The sequence below is a fragment of the Neltuma alba genome, unplaced genomic scaffold (assembly GCF_004799145.2).
Source record: "Neltuma alba isolate B1F8T4 unplaced genomic scaffold, ASM479914v2 tig00011304_pilon, whole genome shotgun sequence".
NCBI classification, from domain to species: Eukaryota; Viridiplantae; Streptophyta; class Magnoliopsida; order Fabales; family Fabaceae; genus Neltuma; species Neltuma alba.
In genome coordinates, this window is record NW_021636013.1 from 480,548 (window position 1) to 500,123 (window position 19,576).

A 19,576-nucleotide genomic window follows, 5' to 3' on the forward strand; every position below is an offset into this window, starting at 1 on the left:
TTATATTGACCAAATTGAAAAAAGAGGTAAATTTTAGCGATTGAAAAAAATTAATTTTTCCCAAAATTATGTATGTCTATCATTTTTAATCTCAAAGAAAATAGACACTTCAGTAACTTTAAATTAATTAGACAATTATTTAAATGTCAAATACTACCCTATCTTTAATATAAAAACTCGTTTGACTTTTATTTTGGTCTAAATATAAAACCCAAATCTATTTTCTCTCTTATATTTATTTATTTTTTTAAGATAGTCCTGTAATATTGGTAGTTATAGTCAAAACACTTGATTAGTAAGGATACTTTAAGAAAGACAACACATATTTATTATAAATAACTAATCTAACTAATTTTTTTAATTTATTTAAATTAGCTACCTAGTTTTTATATTAGAAGAAGAGGTAGTATAATATTTTTCCACCTGAACATTTACAGCTCTGATCTCACCAAAGTCAAAACAAGAAGATTCAATATCCAATTTAAATATTATATCTTATTTGTTATTATTTCCGTCTGCTTTCAGATCACCAAACTAAATCGATTGCGATGAAAAATACATTATACAGATTACATTATTACAGAGAGACACGCCTAACAATAAAGTTGACCCGTTCCTTCTGGTTCCCAATTGGAGGCTTTCTTTGAAAAATTGTGACACGCCTACCACATGCCACGTGGGTTTTCTAAAATATATTTGACCGGACACATATGATTTTTTTTTTTTTTTGACCTTGACTGGACACATATGAATCAACCATGGCCATTTGAATATTTGTATTTTCTACAAGGTTGTGACTTTTAAAGATTTATTCTTTTGTAAATATTATTTCTAGACTCTGGAGAAAGAGGAGTGAAAAGATTGAGCGAAGATAAAAAGTTGGAAACTTTGCATTACTTTCTCATTGAACTATACAAAAATTTTACAATCAATCAAGAAAATCCTTACATCTTCTATATAATCTGTAAGTATACCAACTTAAACAAAATCAATTGTTTTAACCCCAAAAAAAAAAAAAAAAAGAATCTACCCTTTGAATTGCTGTGTTTACAGCTTTATTCTTCTATAAATCAGCACAGTTCATTGGTGCATACCCAAGCCTGGATTTCTTGGTATCATACAGTATGTGAAAATTCTGCTGCTGATAATTCCCAATTATGGAAAGCCCATTCCTGGGAGTCCCCAAAATAGCCAAACACACAACACTTTCTGGTTCAATCTGTATGAAGTAATTCTCCACTGGGAAATTCCACACAGCCCCATCAGCAAACAAGATTCCAAAATCAGGAATCTCCAGTTTCTCCAACCCAGATACATTATAGCATGGCCCTAAAGGAGGGAATCCTTCAACCTTAGGGTACCCCTTAATCTTCTTCTCAAAAGCCTCCTTTACAATCTGATATGCAGGCTCTGCAAAATAACTCAGTGTTGTTCCAGAATCAATGATTGTCCCCCCAGAACCTTCTGGAGATAAAGCCCATGTCTCTTCTGGTATCTCCTTCAGAATCTCACCACCAACCATCAATGATTTTATCTGTACATAGTAAAATGTATCAACTGGGTTCTCTTTGCCGCCCACAAAAGATGTGAAATTCAAACCTGGGTGTCCCAGAAGATCCTTATCCTCCCCAAAAATCAACTTGCTTGTGACATTTGTGTCGCTGTTTCTGTCCACAAGACAGTATGAAAATGAATGGCCATAAAGTGATTGAAGCTGAGAAGCAAAAGACAATGGCCCTCTTCCCAGTCCTAATAACCCGGCAGCACCATGAAACAGTCCTCTATTCCAATGGCCACAACCAAACATCACATCCTCCACAAGCTTCAGTTCTGATTTGCCATTAGGACTTGTGAGATTCACAGTGAAAGTCTCTGATCCAAAATCACCAGTTGTGTTTGAACTATCTCCATACCAGTAAAAATAAGGACATGTCTGGTTTTTCTCTTTACAAGGCTGAGGAGGATCTGGGGATGATACTAGTTCACACCTAGGGTCATGACAGTTTATGTTCTTGAAAGAAGCTGAATCTTTAGGGTCATAGTGAGGCCCATTTTGATCAAAACATGCATAGCAAGGTACACACTGGATCCAATTAAGGTCACTGCCAGTGTCAAGTATGAGAGAAAAGTGTTTAGGAGGTGTACCAATAAAAACATCAATGAAGTATTCTCCAGAGCCGAATGTTACTCCTGATCCCAATGTTGCCACCATCTGGTTGGAATACCCACTTGAAATATACTCCGGTGGTGAAGCTGCCGCCATCTCCACCGGGTTTTGGGGTTGTTGTGGTTGGTTCTGGGATTTCTGCAGCCGTGAGAGGCTGTTCTGGTTCTTCTTCTCCGTGACTCTTTTGTGAACTGTCTGGATTCTGATCAAGTCCCTCGCTGTAGAATCAACTAGAGACTTTTTGGGCTCTGCGTGTTTGCTTCTAGATTGGTGCCTCAAATGGAGTTTCACTGATTCCATGTTTGGATTCAGTGAATGAAAAACCTTCCCATCATCTTCTTCGTCGTCTTCTGAATGACCAAAATTTTCCTGGTTGGAGAAGGCACACCCAGAATTTGAAGACGAAATGGTTTCAAAGCTTGGGTGGTCAGGTAATTTAATGGCGGCTAGAGAAGAGCCATTCTTATCAAGATTTCCAGAAACGACTTCCACAGAAAATAAATTTAATATAAGGATAATAAGAATGAAACAGCCCTTGAGAACCATTGTAATGATGATCTGCCCCTGTTTGGGGCCAGGGAAAATCGTCCCAAAAGCGCTAAAAAGGAAAAATCCCAGAAAGAAGAAGGTTCTAGTAAAAATCTATGAGAAAGAAGAAGAAAATTGATGACTTGCTCTCAAATGAAAGTTACAGCTGCAGAAAGTCGAGAGAGGAGTTGTTCAGAAAACCAGAAAGCAAATGAGCCAGAATCAAAATCTGGGGAAAATAATGAGGAGAAGAAGAAATTTTGAGGAGGGAAATGTTTGTGGTTGCAAAATGACAAGTATTTAAGCTGCGAAAATGAGAGAGAGAAGGAGGGAAGGAAGGGGCAAGGAAAGATCAACTTCAGAGGTTGAGGCGTATGAAAAGGGGAAGAAGAACAAGAAGAAGAAATAAGAACTTTTTTAAGAGAAGAAGTCCAAGTTGAATGAAACCATTATATATGAAATTCAAAGTCACAGTGTCAAAGACACAGCCCAGAAACGCGGTTTAACGATAATAAATAAATACAGTTTTATAATAAATACGAAAATCATAATCGTACTTGGCTCCCTTCTTCATCTTGCTCTCTCCAGTTCATCCATTTTCATACCGGCTTTAAGAAAAAGGCAAAAGTTCACGAAAATGGAGGCTTTTTGAATTATTTATTCTTTATATTTTAAAAGTAATCCTCATTTTAATAACTTATATTTTAATATGATATATATTAAGAGGGTTTAAATTCTTAAGCTATATTCATATCTCATTTCACCTAGCTTCAGGTGCCTAAGCCTCATACTTTAACTCTTCGTCTTAAGAAATACTACCTCTAGTTTTAATTATAAGAACTAGTTAACTAATTTAATGAGATTAAAAAAAATTAAGTTAATTATTTGTAATAAATAGGTGTTATCTTTTCTAAAATATCCTTGCTAATCAAGTGTATTGACTAGAACTACCATTGTTAAAAGGATTATCTTGAAAAAAAATGCATAAATATTAAAGACAAAGTGAATTGGGATTTTATATTTAGGATCAAAATAAAAATTAAACAAATTATTATATTAAGGATCAGAGGTAATATATGGTGTTTTAAGAAATTTGTAGTTCTACAAAAAAAACAAAAAAGGAAGATATGATTTTAAAAACATATAAAAAAATTACATGAATCAAATTAATACAGCCCATGGCCACGGTATTATCACAATGCCACCAACTAAACGAAAGCCCTTTTGGCCAAAAAAAAAAAAAGGGAAAAAAAACACTAATTGAAAGTCCCACATTTACTACACCCAATGTTAAAAAATAATTGTCCCATTCAAGTTTCTAAACAATTTATCTTTCAATAAACATTTCAAAAAAATAACTATGTACTACGCTATAATAAATAAAAAACAAAATAATACATTCATTTTAAAAATTTAATAAAATGACTTATAAATAAGATTAAGAAAAACTTTCTCTTTCTATCTTATAAATAGGAATAGAGGAATACATTAATAATTGATATTAATATGTAAAAGTCTTTTTTTTCAAAAAAAAGTTTTATAAATAGCAGAATATGTGAAGAGTAAAACAAAAAAATTGACTTGGATTCACTAGGTGCTTGATTTGGACCAAAAACTCATTTTCATAATTGAGGCGGGTTGGACAAAAGTTGAGCCACCGATAAACCAAAATCTGGAATCGTATCAAGAAGTGGAACAATTTTCAAAAACCTTGATGAGTTTTAGGCCTGATGACGAAATGCTGGACAAAAAAATACTCATCCAATTTTTAATATAAAATCTATTTAACTAGTTTGATTAGATTAAGAAGGTTAGGTAAATTAGTTAATTATAAGAAACGTGACATGTTTTTCCTAAAACATCATAATCATCTTTCTTAATACCCAGTCTCCCTCTTCTACTTAATTATGGTTGAAAGAGTATCCATATGGGTAATTTAGAAAAAATTGATAAATATAACAAATAGGTCTTATATTTAGGATTAAAACCAGCTCAACAATTAGGTCCTATATTAAGGACCGGAGGAGTATAAAAATCTTACCAAAAAAATAACTAGAATTGACCATTTTAAAAAAATTAATATATTTTCAAATTATTTGTAGCCATATTGTAGTGAAAACTTCATATATTGTGATATTATTATATTATATTTTTTTAGAAAATTTTATTATGAGGTCACACCAATTCAAAAAATCAATAGATTTATTTCTTATATTATCATATATGTTGAATTGTTGATCCGTATAAAATCATTTTTCATCAAATTTTCATTTAACTATTAAGTCACACCAGCTAAGTCTAAGTATGGCGATTCAATAAATTGGCTGACTTTCAAGATCTTGTCTGATTTCTAAAACATTATTATAAAATATTATTTCTGATGCTAAATATAAGACTCTTATGTTTAGGACAGAAAAAAATATAAATATAAATAAATGAAATTTTAGATTTCATTAAAATTATTTACAAATTATTCAACAATGAGACTTTTGTATTGATAACAAAAGTTAAACTCATCTTGATGTGAAACATCAAATCCTTGTGAATTAGATTGATGTCCTTGTTGACCGATTCTCTATGAAATATGACATGAAAAACTTGAAAATAAGAGGGTTAATATAATTTTTTGTGTCTTAAATTTATTTTTATTTTAATTTTGATCTGTTAAATTTTAAATCATGTGTTTTGATTCCTCAAAAGATAAAATCATCCAAGTGTTGATTGGTACTCCCCCCATCTCAGATTATAAGTAACATTAGAGCTCATCATGTATATCAAAATATTAATTAAAATTAATTAAAGATAATAAATATATAAAAATTAAAAGTTCTTTCACAATAATGCAAGAGTATAAAATTATTACAATAAAAAGAATTATAGAAGAGAGAGAATATATGATAGAGAGATGATAGTTTAGAAAATGAGATAATAAATATATTGAGTATTAAAATAAATAATTAATAAGGATAAAATAAAGAATTCACTAGAAAAATTTAAGACAACTTATAGATGTTGTTTATATTTAGGAATAAAAAAAATGATAGTTATTGTTTATAAAATGGGATGGAAAGAGTATTGATTAAGTTCCAAAACAAATATTTTAAATAAAAAAATTTTAAAGAAATAAAAAAATAAAAATAAAAATAAATGTGAACAACCAACAACGAAAACGTATAATAACAAGTCAAAAAGGCGGGGTTCTCATGCAACTAGCTGGGTACGGTCAGCGTCGAGTAGATGTGGTGGGGCCCTAGTCAAACTTCATGTGTTTGACTTTCTATTCATCGAAAACACCCGTCCCCACTAAAATCGAAAATCACCTTTTATATTTATTACTCCTCCGATTCTTAATATAAGATTTATTTAATTAATTTGATTAGATTAAAAAATTAGATAAGTTAGTTAATTATGAGAAATATGACATGTTTTTTCTAAAATATCATAATTATCTTCTTTAATATCCTTCCTCTCTTATTTACTTAACCATGATTGAGGAAGTATCTATAGAGACAATTTAGAAAAAATTAATAAATATGAGAAATATGTCTTATATTTAAAATCAAAATAAACTTAATAATTAGGTTTTTTATTAAGGATTGGAGGAGTATCTTTATATTATTGTTGTTGTTCATTTATCTTTATTCTCAAATTTTTAACCCACTTCCCCAATCTTATTAATTTGTTTAAAGTTCGAATTTTTCAAGGTTCAAGCAACGCCAAAAAAATCAACTTGATGAACTTAAAAAAACTATGATCAGAAAACTATCACTCTGTTCTTATTTACATGATAATTTTACCTACTTTACACAAATAAAAAATAATTATATTTAACCAATCCTAAATTACGAAGAATGACAAATAAAAATCTTAAAAATTACTAAGTCCTAAATTAGGATTGGTTATCACACTTTAATAGGTTTTGATAGTACTTTATTTGTAAAGAACAACATGTTTTTGTAAAAATTTTGGGATTTTATAAATTTCATGGTCTCTTTTGTCATCCCCACATATATGTTAATTACTGTTCAAAGGTTGTAAATTATCATATGAATAAGAATATCCAACTCTAATTTATTTTGCCTTATAAAATTATGTTATACTACCTCTGATCCTTAATATAAAATCTCATTTGATTTTTATTTTAGTTCTAATTATAAGACCATAATTCATTTTGTTTCTTATATTTATGTATTTTTTTCTTAAGGTAGTCCTTCTAATAATAGTAATTCTACTCAATATACTTGATTAACAATGATATTTTAGGAAAAATAACACCTATTCATTACAAATAACTAATTTAATTTATTTTTTAATCTCTTTAAATCAGTTAACTAACTCTTATAATTAGGATAAGAGGTAATTTGTAAAACCAAAGAACTACGCTGGCGGCAATCACTTTCGTCCCTACCACAGCTTTGTGACACGTTAATCGTGCGCTTATGACTTCTATGCTTGAAACTCAACCTCAAAAATAAGCATATCTATATTATTATTATTATTATTATTATTATTATTATTATATAAAGAAAAAGTTTTCTGATGTGACTGCAAATATTATTGACCAGGACTTCAAAATATTAGAGTCATAATTTAAATTGATGAAAACGAATCGCATTTTATGACTTCTCATTAATTAATACTATCATACTACATTCAGTCCTTAATATAAGATCTTATTTTACTTTTATTTAGATTCTAAATATAAGATCCCAATCTATTTCGTCACTTATATTTATGTATTTTTTTCTAAGATAATCTTCATAACAATAGTAGTTATAGCCAATATATTTAATTAGCAAGGATATTTTAGAAAAAACAACATATATTTATTACAAATAATTAACTTAACTTCTTTTCTTAATCTTTTCAAATTAGTCAACTAGCTCTTATAATTAGGACCGGAGGTAGTATTTTACTTTAACTCTCATATGTTAATTGTTAAATTAAATTGAATGCATACTTAATAGGAAAAATTTGAGAATGAAAAAATTGAGAATATAATTGGATATCAATTTTTCCCTCCTTGCTTGGAAGATTAATACAATTGAAAAGTGAAGTTCTAAAATTGGACTTAAAATTCTTAACACATTTCACTGACTAAGAAAATTAGCCTCATTCAAACTCTAAAGATAATCCTAGTGGTCACTCATGTTGACTTGTTCACCATCATTTGTTATTAATTAATATCGATATAAAATATAAAAATTTATAATAAATCATACTTTTTAATAAGTTATGAAAAATATATTTCATTTTCTTCAGATCTCACACAGTGCATGGCAGTGCATCCAGCATAAAGATTATGTTCTTTGTGAATTTTGTTAAATTTAAACAAATGCACACATTATATATATTTTTGCCATAACTTTATCTTTAAAAATGTATTTATTAATCTAAATACTTATTTTTAAACTATAAAATTTAATAAAAATTTTATGTCATTTAAACTATAGTACATAATAATTATTAGTTAGGTATAGTTTATTTAGTTATACTCACATATCTTCTCAAATTTACCAATAAAAACTCATACGTCGTTTACTTTATTTTTTATCAAACAAATCCACTCTGGCCTCCTTATTTGAATTCTATTTCCTTTACTTCGAGTCCCTTTGAATTAGATTATTCTAACGTTTTTGGAATAAAAAGAAGCACTCATGATACAAGCTTAATGTTTCAGAGGTTTCTAATTAATTATACAACTTCAAAATACGTGAATAAAAAACATGGACGGCAGCATTAATGTCAAAGCAAATGATTATATTCGTTTTCCAACAGTTAATCAAGGGGCAACTTTAGAATTGCAACACATATTTATTAAATTTTATTTTCCTATGACAAAAACTATTGAATTCAGAACATTAAAGGAAAAAAAAATAAGTAAAACTTTAAATGACATTATTTCTGACTTATATAAACAGTATGATTTATTGTAAAATTTATTTCATATTAATGCTAATAACTAAATTGATTGATTGATTTTGATTATTTGATGAGATTGTAAATGCAAGTCTTTCTTCAAAGTTCAAACCTCTCCTTATTACAATTCAATTGGAGAGGTTTTTTTTTTCCCAGATTACTATTCATTACCGTTTGATTCAATCCAATTCCTAGTATGAAATTTTCTATGACATGGGGGGGGGGGGGACCTCTTCTAATAGGAAAGGTAAGTGCATATTTGAATGAGAGAATATGATACGCAATTACTATTAGCACTTTCAATCAAACACGCACAAGGTTGCCAAATGCAAATAGGACTTCTCTTAGTACACAATAAGGTTTCAGCCTAAGACCTTTCTGGTAAACTTTCTGTGCTCCTCACAGGTCACACCACTAGACCTCCCAGACACTTCTATGATTCACACTGCAACAAATGATTTATCCATTTCATGGATTGATAAATATATAAACAAAAGTTACAGTTTAGTAAGATTGCTTCCAAGCCAACCTCCTAAAACAACCTTGGAGTAGTGGCGTTTTAAAGAACATGCTAAACAAGAGGATCATCATCTTCATCCTGAGGGTTGTTGAGGGCCAAAATATGCTTCTGGAATGAAACTGCAGCTTCTTCCCTTTTTTCTAACTGTCCCAGCTTGTCATATACCATGGCCATCAAATAGAAAGCTTCAGCCGCCATTTCATGATACTGTAGACCACACAAGATGTTGTTGCTGTTATTATTGTTATTGTTGTTAACTGTTAATTCAAGAACAGTGAGATCATCTTTCTTTCTATAAGGGCTGTGCATAGGCCCTAGATGCCTTGTAAAACAGGCCCAACTTGACTGGATCAGGTTGGGTCTTGTTGGGCCAAGGGAAAGAAGTGTCAAAAATTGGATTTATGCAAGGTAGGTATACTGCCTATCATTGCATGCGAGAGTCAACTTTGACGACAGAATACTGTCTGTTGACTGACTTGGAAAAATTTACACAATTATAGAAGTTAGCTTACCTCCAAAAGTTCGAGCTCTTCTGATGCTTGTCTCAGAGAATCAATCAAAAATTCATAATTTTCAGAGACTGCAAAGGATAAAGCAGTAAATGAGATTTGGTGATTTACATAAAGCTCCAGTAGGATGAGGTGAGGTCTTACTCCTTCATACAGCTTCTCGGAAAAGGAAGGGGGTGGATGGAGAAAAACCAAACAGGAAAAATAATTCATGGTCACATTACGACGTTGTATGATTCATGTAACTGATCCCACTTAATAAGATAAGACTTGTTGTTGTCGCATTATGCCAACATGATACTTTTTCAGCCCAAAAAAAAAAAAGAAAACAGAGAGGGAGATCCAAACCCAAGGTAATGCCCAAGCATCCAGTGACCAAGAGTCACAAGGATTGAACCTCGACGTTTATTGAAACTGATCCACATCATTTTCACCAAAACTATTTAACAAACCACCTCATATTGTTTTCCTCCACCGCCCATTTTTCAATTAGGATGAGCTCACTTGTAGAATTCCAAAAACAACACAGATGTTGATGTTAAAGAGGTAATTTGCAAGACACAAGTAAACATAGGCGTAAAGTAGCAGACAGCACATGTGAAAAGATAATTCCAGAATACAGAGTTCATATTTTTAACATACCAATGAAGTTTGGATCAGAGAGATAGCATTTTGCTTCAACAATATAGGCCCGAGAGCGGAGCTCCAAACCACCATGACCCAGAATCATGGGGAAGGCCCCATGGATAAGGTTCAGAGCCCTTGTTGCATGGCTTGATCCCAATGAGAGCCACAACTCAGCAAGAGTAAGAGTAGCAGAGGCCTTGAGAAGATCCAAATTAAATGACTGGCAAAATGAGAGGCTTGCTAATGCATATGGAAGGCCTAGAACTGCATTCCCTGATTTCTGACAAGATAAATAAATGATGGTTTACTTAGAATAAATTAAATGAAAGTTTACAGATGCAAACAGTCACTGATGACAGACGACTTCACTTTTCTACATATGCAGAAATGTATAGATGAAGTGAAGCAGGGATTGTCATCATCACAAGTTAAAACTCATCGGCAACTTGCAAGTAAATAACACAAAAAATAGCTTGATCCAGTGTCTGAACTTAGATGACCTGCTAAGCATGTCAATGTGTGGTACCTTATGAATTTCAGCAAGCAACAGGAGAACAGAAGCATTCGCAACTTGCAGATTGTATTTGTAGCACATGCAAAAGAGGGAGTGTGCTACAGTGGCCGCCTGTAAATTGGAAAAATACACCCACACGTGAAGATAAGATATAATCAAGTGGTTATGTACAAATTAAGGGTAAACAGCTGGTTATGCTATATAAAGGTCATGAAAGGACATACAAGCATGAAAAGTCCCATTTGCGATTTGCTAGGATTCAATGAGAGAGATTTTGATGCTTTAACTTTCCATAATTCCCATGAAGGAGTAACAATTAAATATGAACTATAGATGAGCGAATCAAAGCTCTGACTAACAAATCAGCATTTGTCTTGGGAAAAAAGGGATAATTATTAGCATGTAGAGAAAAATAAACCTCTCTAAATTGACTTGCTGCAAGCAATGTGCGAGCATGGCGTAGGCCAGCTTCTGTCTTCAGCTCCATGTCTACTCCAGTTACTGGTGATGCCAGAACTCCAAGTTCATCACATACTTGTTGAGCTAGCTTTAACTGCCCTCTACATGATGCTCAATAAGTCATTATTCTGATGACATGACAGCCGCCAACAGAAATCAAAATACTGAAAGCAAATCTCACTGGCCACTTACCGATGTAAAGCACGGTCATGAAGTAACTGCAACTTGAACAGTGAGATTTGTGATTTTGAGACAGACAGAAACTTCTCTTCTGCCATTTTAAGGGCAGAAAAGGCCTCTAGAAACAAAGAAGGGGGAAAATTAACAAGGATAAAATGGAAGATACTTATGGTTGGAGGGAGGGGACTCCTCTTTTTGTTTATACATTTATGCAGGAGAGACAGAGACCATTTACTCTATCTACAATTACGAATGCCAACTCGCAGATTTAATAATCATCATTGAGTTCAATATCCTATTGTTATATACAAGCTGTATGATTACCATGGTGATGAACAAACTAATTAAAGGCAAAACATTTGGAGACATATTATACCCAGAAAAATATATAATGAGGATTCTAATCAAATTTATGGATGCAATCAAACCTCTGTATCCTTTAAAGACTGCCAAATGCTGAATGAGCTTTACGTATGCTAATGCTGCATCTGATGAGCTGGAAAAACCGAGAACTAGTCAAACCCAAAAAAAAAAGAAGAGAGAAGACAGAGAGAGAAAAAAGGTCATACAGATTTGGCAAACTGAAAATGGTATATCTGAGGTACACTTTTAGCACTGAAACTACCTTGATACATCAGCAAAGCAAGTTGCATGCACCAGCGCATTCAGGTGAGAGAGTGGAGCGCTAATGACAGAAAACAATCAGATTATGAGAGAACCATACCAGAATGCTTTTCCAATAAATATATTCTATTAAAGTTTAATTTCTTTGAAAAGTAATTAAATCAGCTTTAAGGAATATAATTACCTCTACAACGCATAGAAAATTTACCTGCCATATAACTCCCATGCAGTTGCACGAAGAAGATAAGATGAACCCAACAATTGCAATACAGATCCAGGAACAAATGTGGGTTGTGCACAGAACTGAAAAATGTTAGAACTATTACTAGACATATTCTCTTGTGACAAAACTAGAGAACCCGTCGGCTTCTGTAAATTTTTAAGCCATCCTGTGCTAAAAGCACCATCAACTGTCATTGCAGAACTCTCTGAGCCAAAGTCACTAATCAGATGAGAACTCAATCTGATTTCCTGCCAACCACGAAAGAACCAAACAAAATTACTAATACTTCATGTTGAATGCGCTGAAAAACAGCCACTGATCAAAATACAATCACAAAGAATCCTCCTACCTTGCATACATTAACTGGGCATGTCCCAAGCTTCATAAAAGCTTTTGGACCAAATGATAGCAAGGGCCTCTGTACATGCTGCAATGCAAGAGATACCACTACAATGTAAAGATGCATTGGAAACAATTTGAATTTTCAGTTTAGATTAACATGATTCAAGATGCAAAGAAACTTAAAGTTACTTGTACTTGAAGAGACTTAAATATGAAGTTGTTGAGTGGGACCTTTTGATAACAAAATATCCAAAGATTTAGTTATTGATAGAGCATAATGGCGTTATGTAATTCATGTAACAAACCCCACCTAAAGAGATCAGGTTTATCGTTGTTGTTAAAGCAACTTGAATAATACAAATATTAATGATGCTCTATATTATATCATATAAATAATGACGTGGTAGGATTAGGAATTTAGTTTAATGGTAATGACATTTTGGTTTTTTATTACAATTATAATCCTTAAAATGTTCAAATATGACCCGATAATACCGAATACTAAAAAGTTGCATTCAGGGAGATAAAAAAAGGAGCTGCAATTTGTTCGTGGACAGTAAAAGATACAAATTCATCTACTTTATTTTACTTCCTCCTCTGGTTCTCCTCCTCCTATGATCTATATCAGCCCCTTTACAAAATACAAAGAGTCCCATATGAGGCTTAAGCCAGCTGATTTGGTGTGAAATCCTATATTTCCCAAAGGTCCAAGCAGGTGGAAAATATAACTTAGCCCACTGATTAGGAATTTAAGGAAAATCGAAAGACAAATAGATTACCGGCAATGAAAAGTGTTCTATGTACAGAAAATTTCATTACCGTTAAATCAAACTTGGCCATTGCTAGATGATTAGAAGCCACCAAACGTTTTAACTTTAAACTTTCTGCTCTTTTCAAAGAACCTCTCAAGAGCACGAATAACTGTTGTTGAACTGAGAGTGTAATGCCTATGCTTGTCAAAGGTGAGTAGGACAATCCTAGCATCTTTGATGTACTCGAGATGCCATTTTCAAACAGCAAGTTTGAGATAGCTGCTAAGGTGTACGCAAGACAGGTATCATTACTTTGCTGCATGACAAAAACAGTCAGTTTTCACTGCATAAATATATATATATATATATATATATATATAAGTAAGTCGTCTAAGTCTAAGCAGTTTTTCAGAGCTCTTAGGTTAAATCTCCGCAACCAGCATGCACCAAAAACAATGATTATATATAACTAGTAGCCAAGGAATCAGTCAACAAATATTTCAATGAACATTAAATATGTATAGCTAAATAGTAAAGCAGTCAACAAGCTTTTAAATTGACACTAATCAATGCTACAAAAACAAGACTGAGATTAGCTCCAGTAACCGAAGCAGGGAATCAAATCATCATGAAAGAGCTAAATTTCTGAACAGTTTCCCCTGGATGCCAAGAACACAATCTGTGATGAATAATGGGAGTTCAATTTAACTTACTTTTAAGTGATTTTGCACTGTATGAGGTAAATATGTGAGCGGAGTTATCTCATAAAGTGTTCCCAAACAACCCCTCTATCAACAAAGTCACAAATTACCAAGTATCTTGCTTCAAAGACCAAGTCAAGATTCAAAACGAAATCAGGTGGACATTGTTTAATTCGTTTTTACCCTGGACAGGTTTCAATTAGATATAGGCATAAAAGTAATGAGGGACGTGAAGAAAACATGAGCAGAAAGGACGTTAGCAATTAACAAGTATAATGAGTATATTAAATTAACCTTGTCATGCAACTGTATTTACGTTGAGACATAATCAAAATCAATTATAATCATCATGTCATATTATTTTATGGGGAAAAACATGTAACTGATAATTACCTGCTGAGAAACACGAACGGCTTCTGTCAGAACCTAAGCACAACATAATCAAGTAAAATCAGCATTGCACAAAGGAAGTAATAAAAAGTAGAACTAAAAGGCTTCGGCTTAAAATTTAGCTATATGGAGCATCTTTGAACATTTTACCTCCAAAGCTAGCTTTGGATGCCCAAAATGAAAATGCATCATCCCCAAACATAATAAAGCAATCTCATATCTTCCAAAGCTATTACTGGTAGCCGGGGGAACAAAATCAAATCCTTCAGTCCCTGCACTTTTGTCCCACAAATCACAAATAAGTTCAACAGAAGCATATCAACTTTCACCAATTTTTCTTTGCTATTAATTCTCTCTATAGAATTGGGGGTGAGTGAGGCCAGAGTAATCTGATTTCAACAAGACCTAGAATTCAAGGCAAAGTAAAAGATTTACAATTTCACTTGTAATAATAAGTCTAAGCATGAACATTTAAGCAAATAAAAATTCATAGTGCAATCCTGGGGTATGGCAAAAATGTGGAAGACCACCATAAGAAAATGCAACTTTTGAAGCACATTTAATATCTTTCATTCAAAAGATACTTTACTTGACTTTCCAACAGAAAACTCAGTGACTATTTGATAATCCATGTGGCAGGTTACAAGGTATCATAAGCTGTTTAGTGTGAGCATCCTCATATGCTGTGACCAGGTGATTTTGGAGCTATGACTCATTGAATAAAAAAAGTCAGCAAAGAATAATTAGTAGTGAATTTAGTTCTTTGTTCACATAAAATCTATTGAACAACTTTTATTTTTTGAAAAACTTCTGAGGAGTTTCAGAATACGGCTTTATAGGGAATGAAGTGTTGATAGATAAGGCAGGAATGTGGCAGTCAGAAACAACGGCAACTGAATACTGTTGAGGTCATGCTCCCAACGTTGGCAGCAAGTTGCTGTGATTGATCTAGCAATTAAATACCAATGAAGACGAGGTAGAATATAAAACATTGAAAATTGAGTCATCTCCAGCCCTAAGTTATATTCTATCTAGTTTCCTTTATGAATTACAAGTTGCAATAATTGGGACAAAGCAAAGCTTTTTGTTGATAAAGTGAAAATAGTTCATTTATAGCATTGCATCAAGTCCTCCAGCACTCCCAGTACAAGTTGCAATAGGATTAACCAAGTTCGCTGAGAGGCAGCGTTCAACCAGAAGAGACGGGAATATGCAAAACATTGATGCTTTCTTTCCACTTGTTTTGTATGTGATCAAACATTTAATGATTAAATAACAACCAGACACTGTCAAATACCTCGAGAGATGGGATAAACAAACTAACTTTTCAATTACCTATAATCAAAATAGCAATGAAGATTCTCCAAAGCAGCAATATAATCATCATGGGAAAGACTGTTCAAGTAGCGCAAAAAGTGAACCTGCACTGAATGATCGCTCAAATCAAAGAGAACTTCTAGAAAAGGGGAAAAGACTTGTAGAATAAATATGGTCAATCAATTAAACATACCCGATGTAGTTCAGGTGCCATCTTTTGTAGCTGCCGGAGAACAATTTCAAACCCATTCAATGAGACAGAGCTACCATCCCTGCAAAAGGACAATAATATCACCTGCAGTTAATATACAGGTGCTCTAAGACAAACTTATGAACAAATTGATTAAGTTCCAGGTCTAAAAGATGCATACTTTTCAATGGTATCAGCTTGCTCTTGTAAGTAACCTTGTACTTGCCAGTTTGTTCGGAGAAATATCCCAGTACTGGGATCAATATCTGGCAGCATGTTACTCGAAGGATCTCCATAAGAACCAGCTTCTCTGCCTTTCTCAGTATGTTTGGACACCAAATTAGGAGGAACATCAATATCTATGCATGTGAGTTCAAGATATCATTATCAATTTCATGGAGCAGAAAGTACCAGACACCAACAAAGTTCCAGTTACACGGTTGTGTTAAACAGGGATCTGAAAGTGTAGGCACAGAGCAACGACCCAAAAGAGAATTTGGAGATGATTTGGATAGAGGAGACTAGGATTTGCTTAGAAGATAAAATCCCATACCAAAGGAGGAACTGTAATAGGCTTCACTGACCGTTAGAGTCTAAAAGAGGTTAACAATGTCAAGTTACGCAAGTCAAATCTCTATTTCATATGTGCCAAAGGACTACAATTTTGACCCTATAATTAGTATCTAAGTCAGTAGCGTGGTCAAAGATAAAAGAATCAAGAAAGTGATTTTGCATGAACGAACAGATTTGAAGCAATTTTTTCTTAGGTTAGCCTCTAAGTTAATGGTACAAACAGAGATCAGAGAATGAAGAGGGTGATTTATTATTTTACTAATTATTAAACTCAATCATAGACCACTTTTTTCTAGGAGGCAAGTAGCAAGAGAATTCCCAATTTAATTTTCTGATATATTCACAATCTCATTCTATGAGTCTTAGACAAGTTGTGCTTCTTAAACAAAAGGACAAATAATATACAATGTCAAAAGGAGAATGAAATCAAATTCCTATACCATCAACTAAATCCAAAAGTGTTTTTGGTGCATGAAGATGAAATGGAACTTTTTCACTAGCCTCCTTTCTTGCCTCAATTTCTTCTGAAACCTTCTCATACACAAAGTTCTCCAGGTCCATGTTCTCATATTCTGAACATGTCTCAATATTGCTACTAGAGTCATCTAAACAAGGTTGCTCATAAGGAGGACAGCTTGATGGTGCTTCTTTACGATATATCTCAATGTTTGTTAAAAGATGGCATACACCCTGAATATTCAAAACCAAAACAAATAAGCACATAATAAGAAAATTCATCTATAAGAAAATTTTATTTAGTGACAGCAAGGTAAGGAGGCACAGAATATAGAAGGTTCAAAATGTCTACTTTGCAAAAAGAAAATGTAATTTATAGAATATGCAAAGAAAAAGTAATTGTTTGATGATTTCTTTCAAGTTCTGTCTAACTCTCTGCACACTCCAATCTATTCTTCCCACTGTAATAAGAAGGAAGTTTATTAAGAATATTGCTCGTTCTGGAATACCCTATCATCCTAATTCCAAGAGATAGATAACTGAAACCCCTGTAGACAGTTTACTATACCACCTCTGTCTTCCCCACTCTACCCCATTTCAGAAGGATAATCAAGGTGATCTATGCCACTCAATGTATATGAGAAATAAGCAACACATGGTCCACAATTAAAAACTTGGCAAGCAGATACAGAAATGTGATGGTTCACAATCCCATTTGCCAAGAAACAGAAGATCAACAAATTCAGCTTTATCTGTCTCATGCAATTTTCTTATCTGATGTTAAGAAAATACTTGAGAGCTACATTGTATGTGCACCTGCAAGTGTGGATAACGAAGAGAGTGAAAAATGGAGATATCTTTCACAAAGAGGAAAAGGGAAAAACGAAGAGAAATTAAGGAAGCCTACTGGGAATGTAAAATTTTACTCTAAAGAAGAAAGGTCACTTTTTAACGCATCAAAGGAAATACAGAAAGAAGGCATGGAGGGAGGGAGACTTGCTTAGGAACATTGATTGAGAGAATTGCTTCCAAGTTGCAGGAAAAAAATTAAGTCCACCAGAGAACAAAATTTAAATGCAAAATTCCAAATAGAAAAATTCCTGCCAAAAGAAAATGTCATCACCCCATGAATATTAATTATGCCAACATAATCTTTACTTGTTTAGAGATGAGGCACGTAAAAAGGTTACTTTAACATTAACATCCAGAATACATCCAAACCACCTACTTATACTAATATACGACCTTCAACCCTTTTAATAGTATCCTATGCTTACCTTCAACTGCTGGCAAAATTACAAAAAGTGAACATTCAAACAAACCAACCATGTTTGCTTCAACCCACAGGAAGTACGAAAATATCATACCTCAAAAGATAGCAAATTGAATGCCAGTACACAACGTCGAAGAAATATCCCCAGGTTACTGTTTAGGTCCAATATCACCTGGTCGTCCTCAACAACACCTGAATCAGGACCTGCAAGTATTCCTGAACAGAAATAAAATAAAATCAAAAAATAAAAAAGTCAAACTATTAAATCAGCAATCATGACAGGTACATAAGTAAAACAACATTAAAGGAGGGAGCACAATAAACAAAATGTGTAAAGAAGGTGAAGGCTGATGACAATTGCGCAAATCAACTAACCTCTCATTTCTGTAAAGAAGTTAAACAAATCATCAGGTGATAACAAAGACGATAATCTACTTGTCAAATGGTCAATAAACCAATGATTTGAGAGGCCACCAACCACCCTTAATTGATGAATGAGTTCATCCAATTTCGGCTCCAAGATATCATCGCATGACTGCAATGTAACAATACTTTCACGCAACAAGCACACATAAAAATATTTGACTGGTAAACATTAAGGCAATTTACAACCCAACAAAGGATTTTATACAAGACACACCTATTTCATTTCATTTTCTCCCAAGATAGCTCATAGTTTTTAACAACCAGTTAAAAGTTAAACAAATGAATAACACACTTATCTCTGGTATCCCACCTTGATATTTCAGGGTAACAATGGCAGGGGGAAGCCAAAATCAACATTTGTACCAATCAAAACCCACACTTCTCTTTCCAGAAGCTGAGAATTTCGGAATTTCTTTCATTACACTAAAACCACCCTTTGACTCCCGACTAGAACTGCTAAATATCTCCAAATTCAAATGCATTACCCTTTCTACACTTTCCCATAACTCAAAAGCGAAGAAGAATGAAACTTTATGATGCAAAGGCGCACCTTGGTGAGGGCCAACAAGAACAACCCAAGCCGGTTGTGCTGAGCAACGGAAGAGAAAGCAAAGGGGACCGATATTTGTCCTGGTGGAGCATAGATCTTAAGGAGTATGCAAACTGAAACTTTGTGCGGTGTGATTGCAAACGCACTTGGCTGTTTGAAAATGCCAGCCATTATCAGTAACACTTTCTACTAATATATCTTGTGGTCGCTCTCTCTATGCACAAAATGTTTAGTCGATTGCACTTCAACTATTACGACTTCGTCCGGTGTTCTTTCCTACGGTCTGGTTGGCAAAGTTCGTCCGGCTTGCCTGGAACTGAGCAGGGAGGTCTTCTC

At 33.3% G+C, this 19,576-nt stretch overlaps 2 protein-coding genes across 3 annotated transcripts; both read right to left on the minus strand.

The window, feature by feature from the left end:
- Nucleotides 1–868: 868 nt before the first annotated feature.
- On the minus strand, nt 869–3,053 carry LOC114711701 (aspartyl protease family protein 2-like). The gene has a single exon (XM_028896122.1). The coding sequence runs from the start codon at nt 2,711–2,713 to the stop codon at nt 1,064–1,066; it is 1,650 nt and encodes a 549-aa protein (XP_028751955.1). The 5' UTR covers nt 2,714–3,053; the 3' UTR covers nt 869–1,063.
- A 5,817-nt stretch (nt 3,054–8,870) lies between these two features.
- LOC114711699 (anaphase-promoting complex subunit 5) lies at nt 8,871–19,576 on the minus strand. Of its 2 annotated transcripts, none has more exons than XM_028896119.1 (20): nt 19,241–19,576; nt 18,640–18,799; nt 18,359–18,480; nt 16,976–17,225; nt 16,144–16,276; nt 15,966–16,044; nt 15,791–15,876; nt 14,606–14,732; nt 14,459–14,491; nt 13,432–13,680; nt 12,620–12,697; nt 12,256–12,518; nt 12,049–12,108; nt 11,852–11,919; nt 11,436–11,541; nt 11,203–11,344; nt 10,797–10,895; nt 10,286–10,550; nt 9,647–9,714; nt 8,871–9,341 (listed from the first exon to the last, which is right to left on the minus strand). In XM_028896119.1, exons 1-20 carry the CDS (start codon nt 19,409–19,411, stop codon nt 9,186–9,188), a joined length of 2,715 nt encoding a protein of 904 aa, XP_028751952.1. In that variant the 5' UTR covers nt 19,412–19,576; the 3' UTR covers nt 8,871–9,185. The 2 variants fall into 2 exon arrangements, with proteins under 2 accessions (XP_028751952.1, XP_028751951.1); XM_028896118.1 differs by having other exon boundaries at nt 16,144–16,321.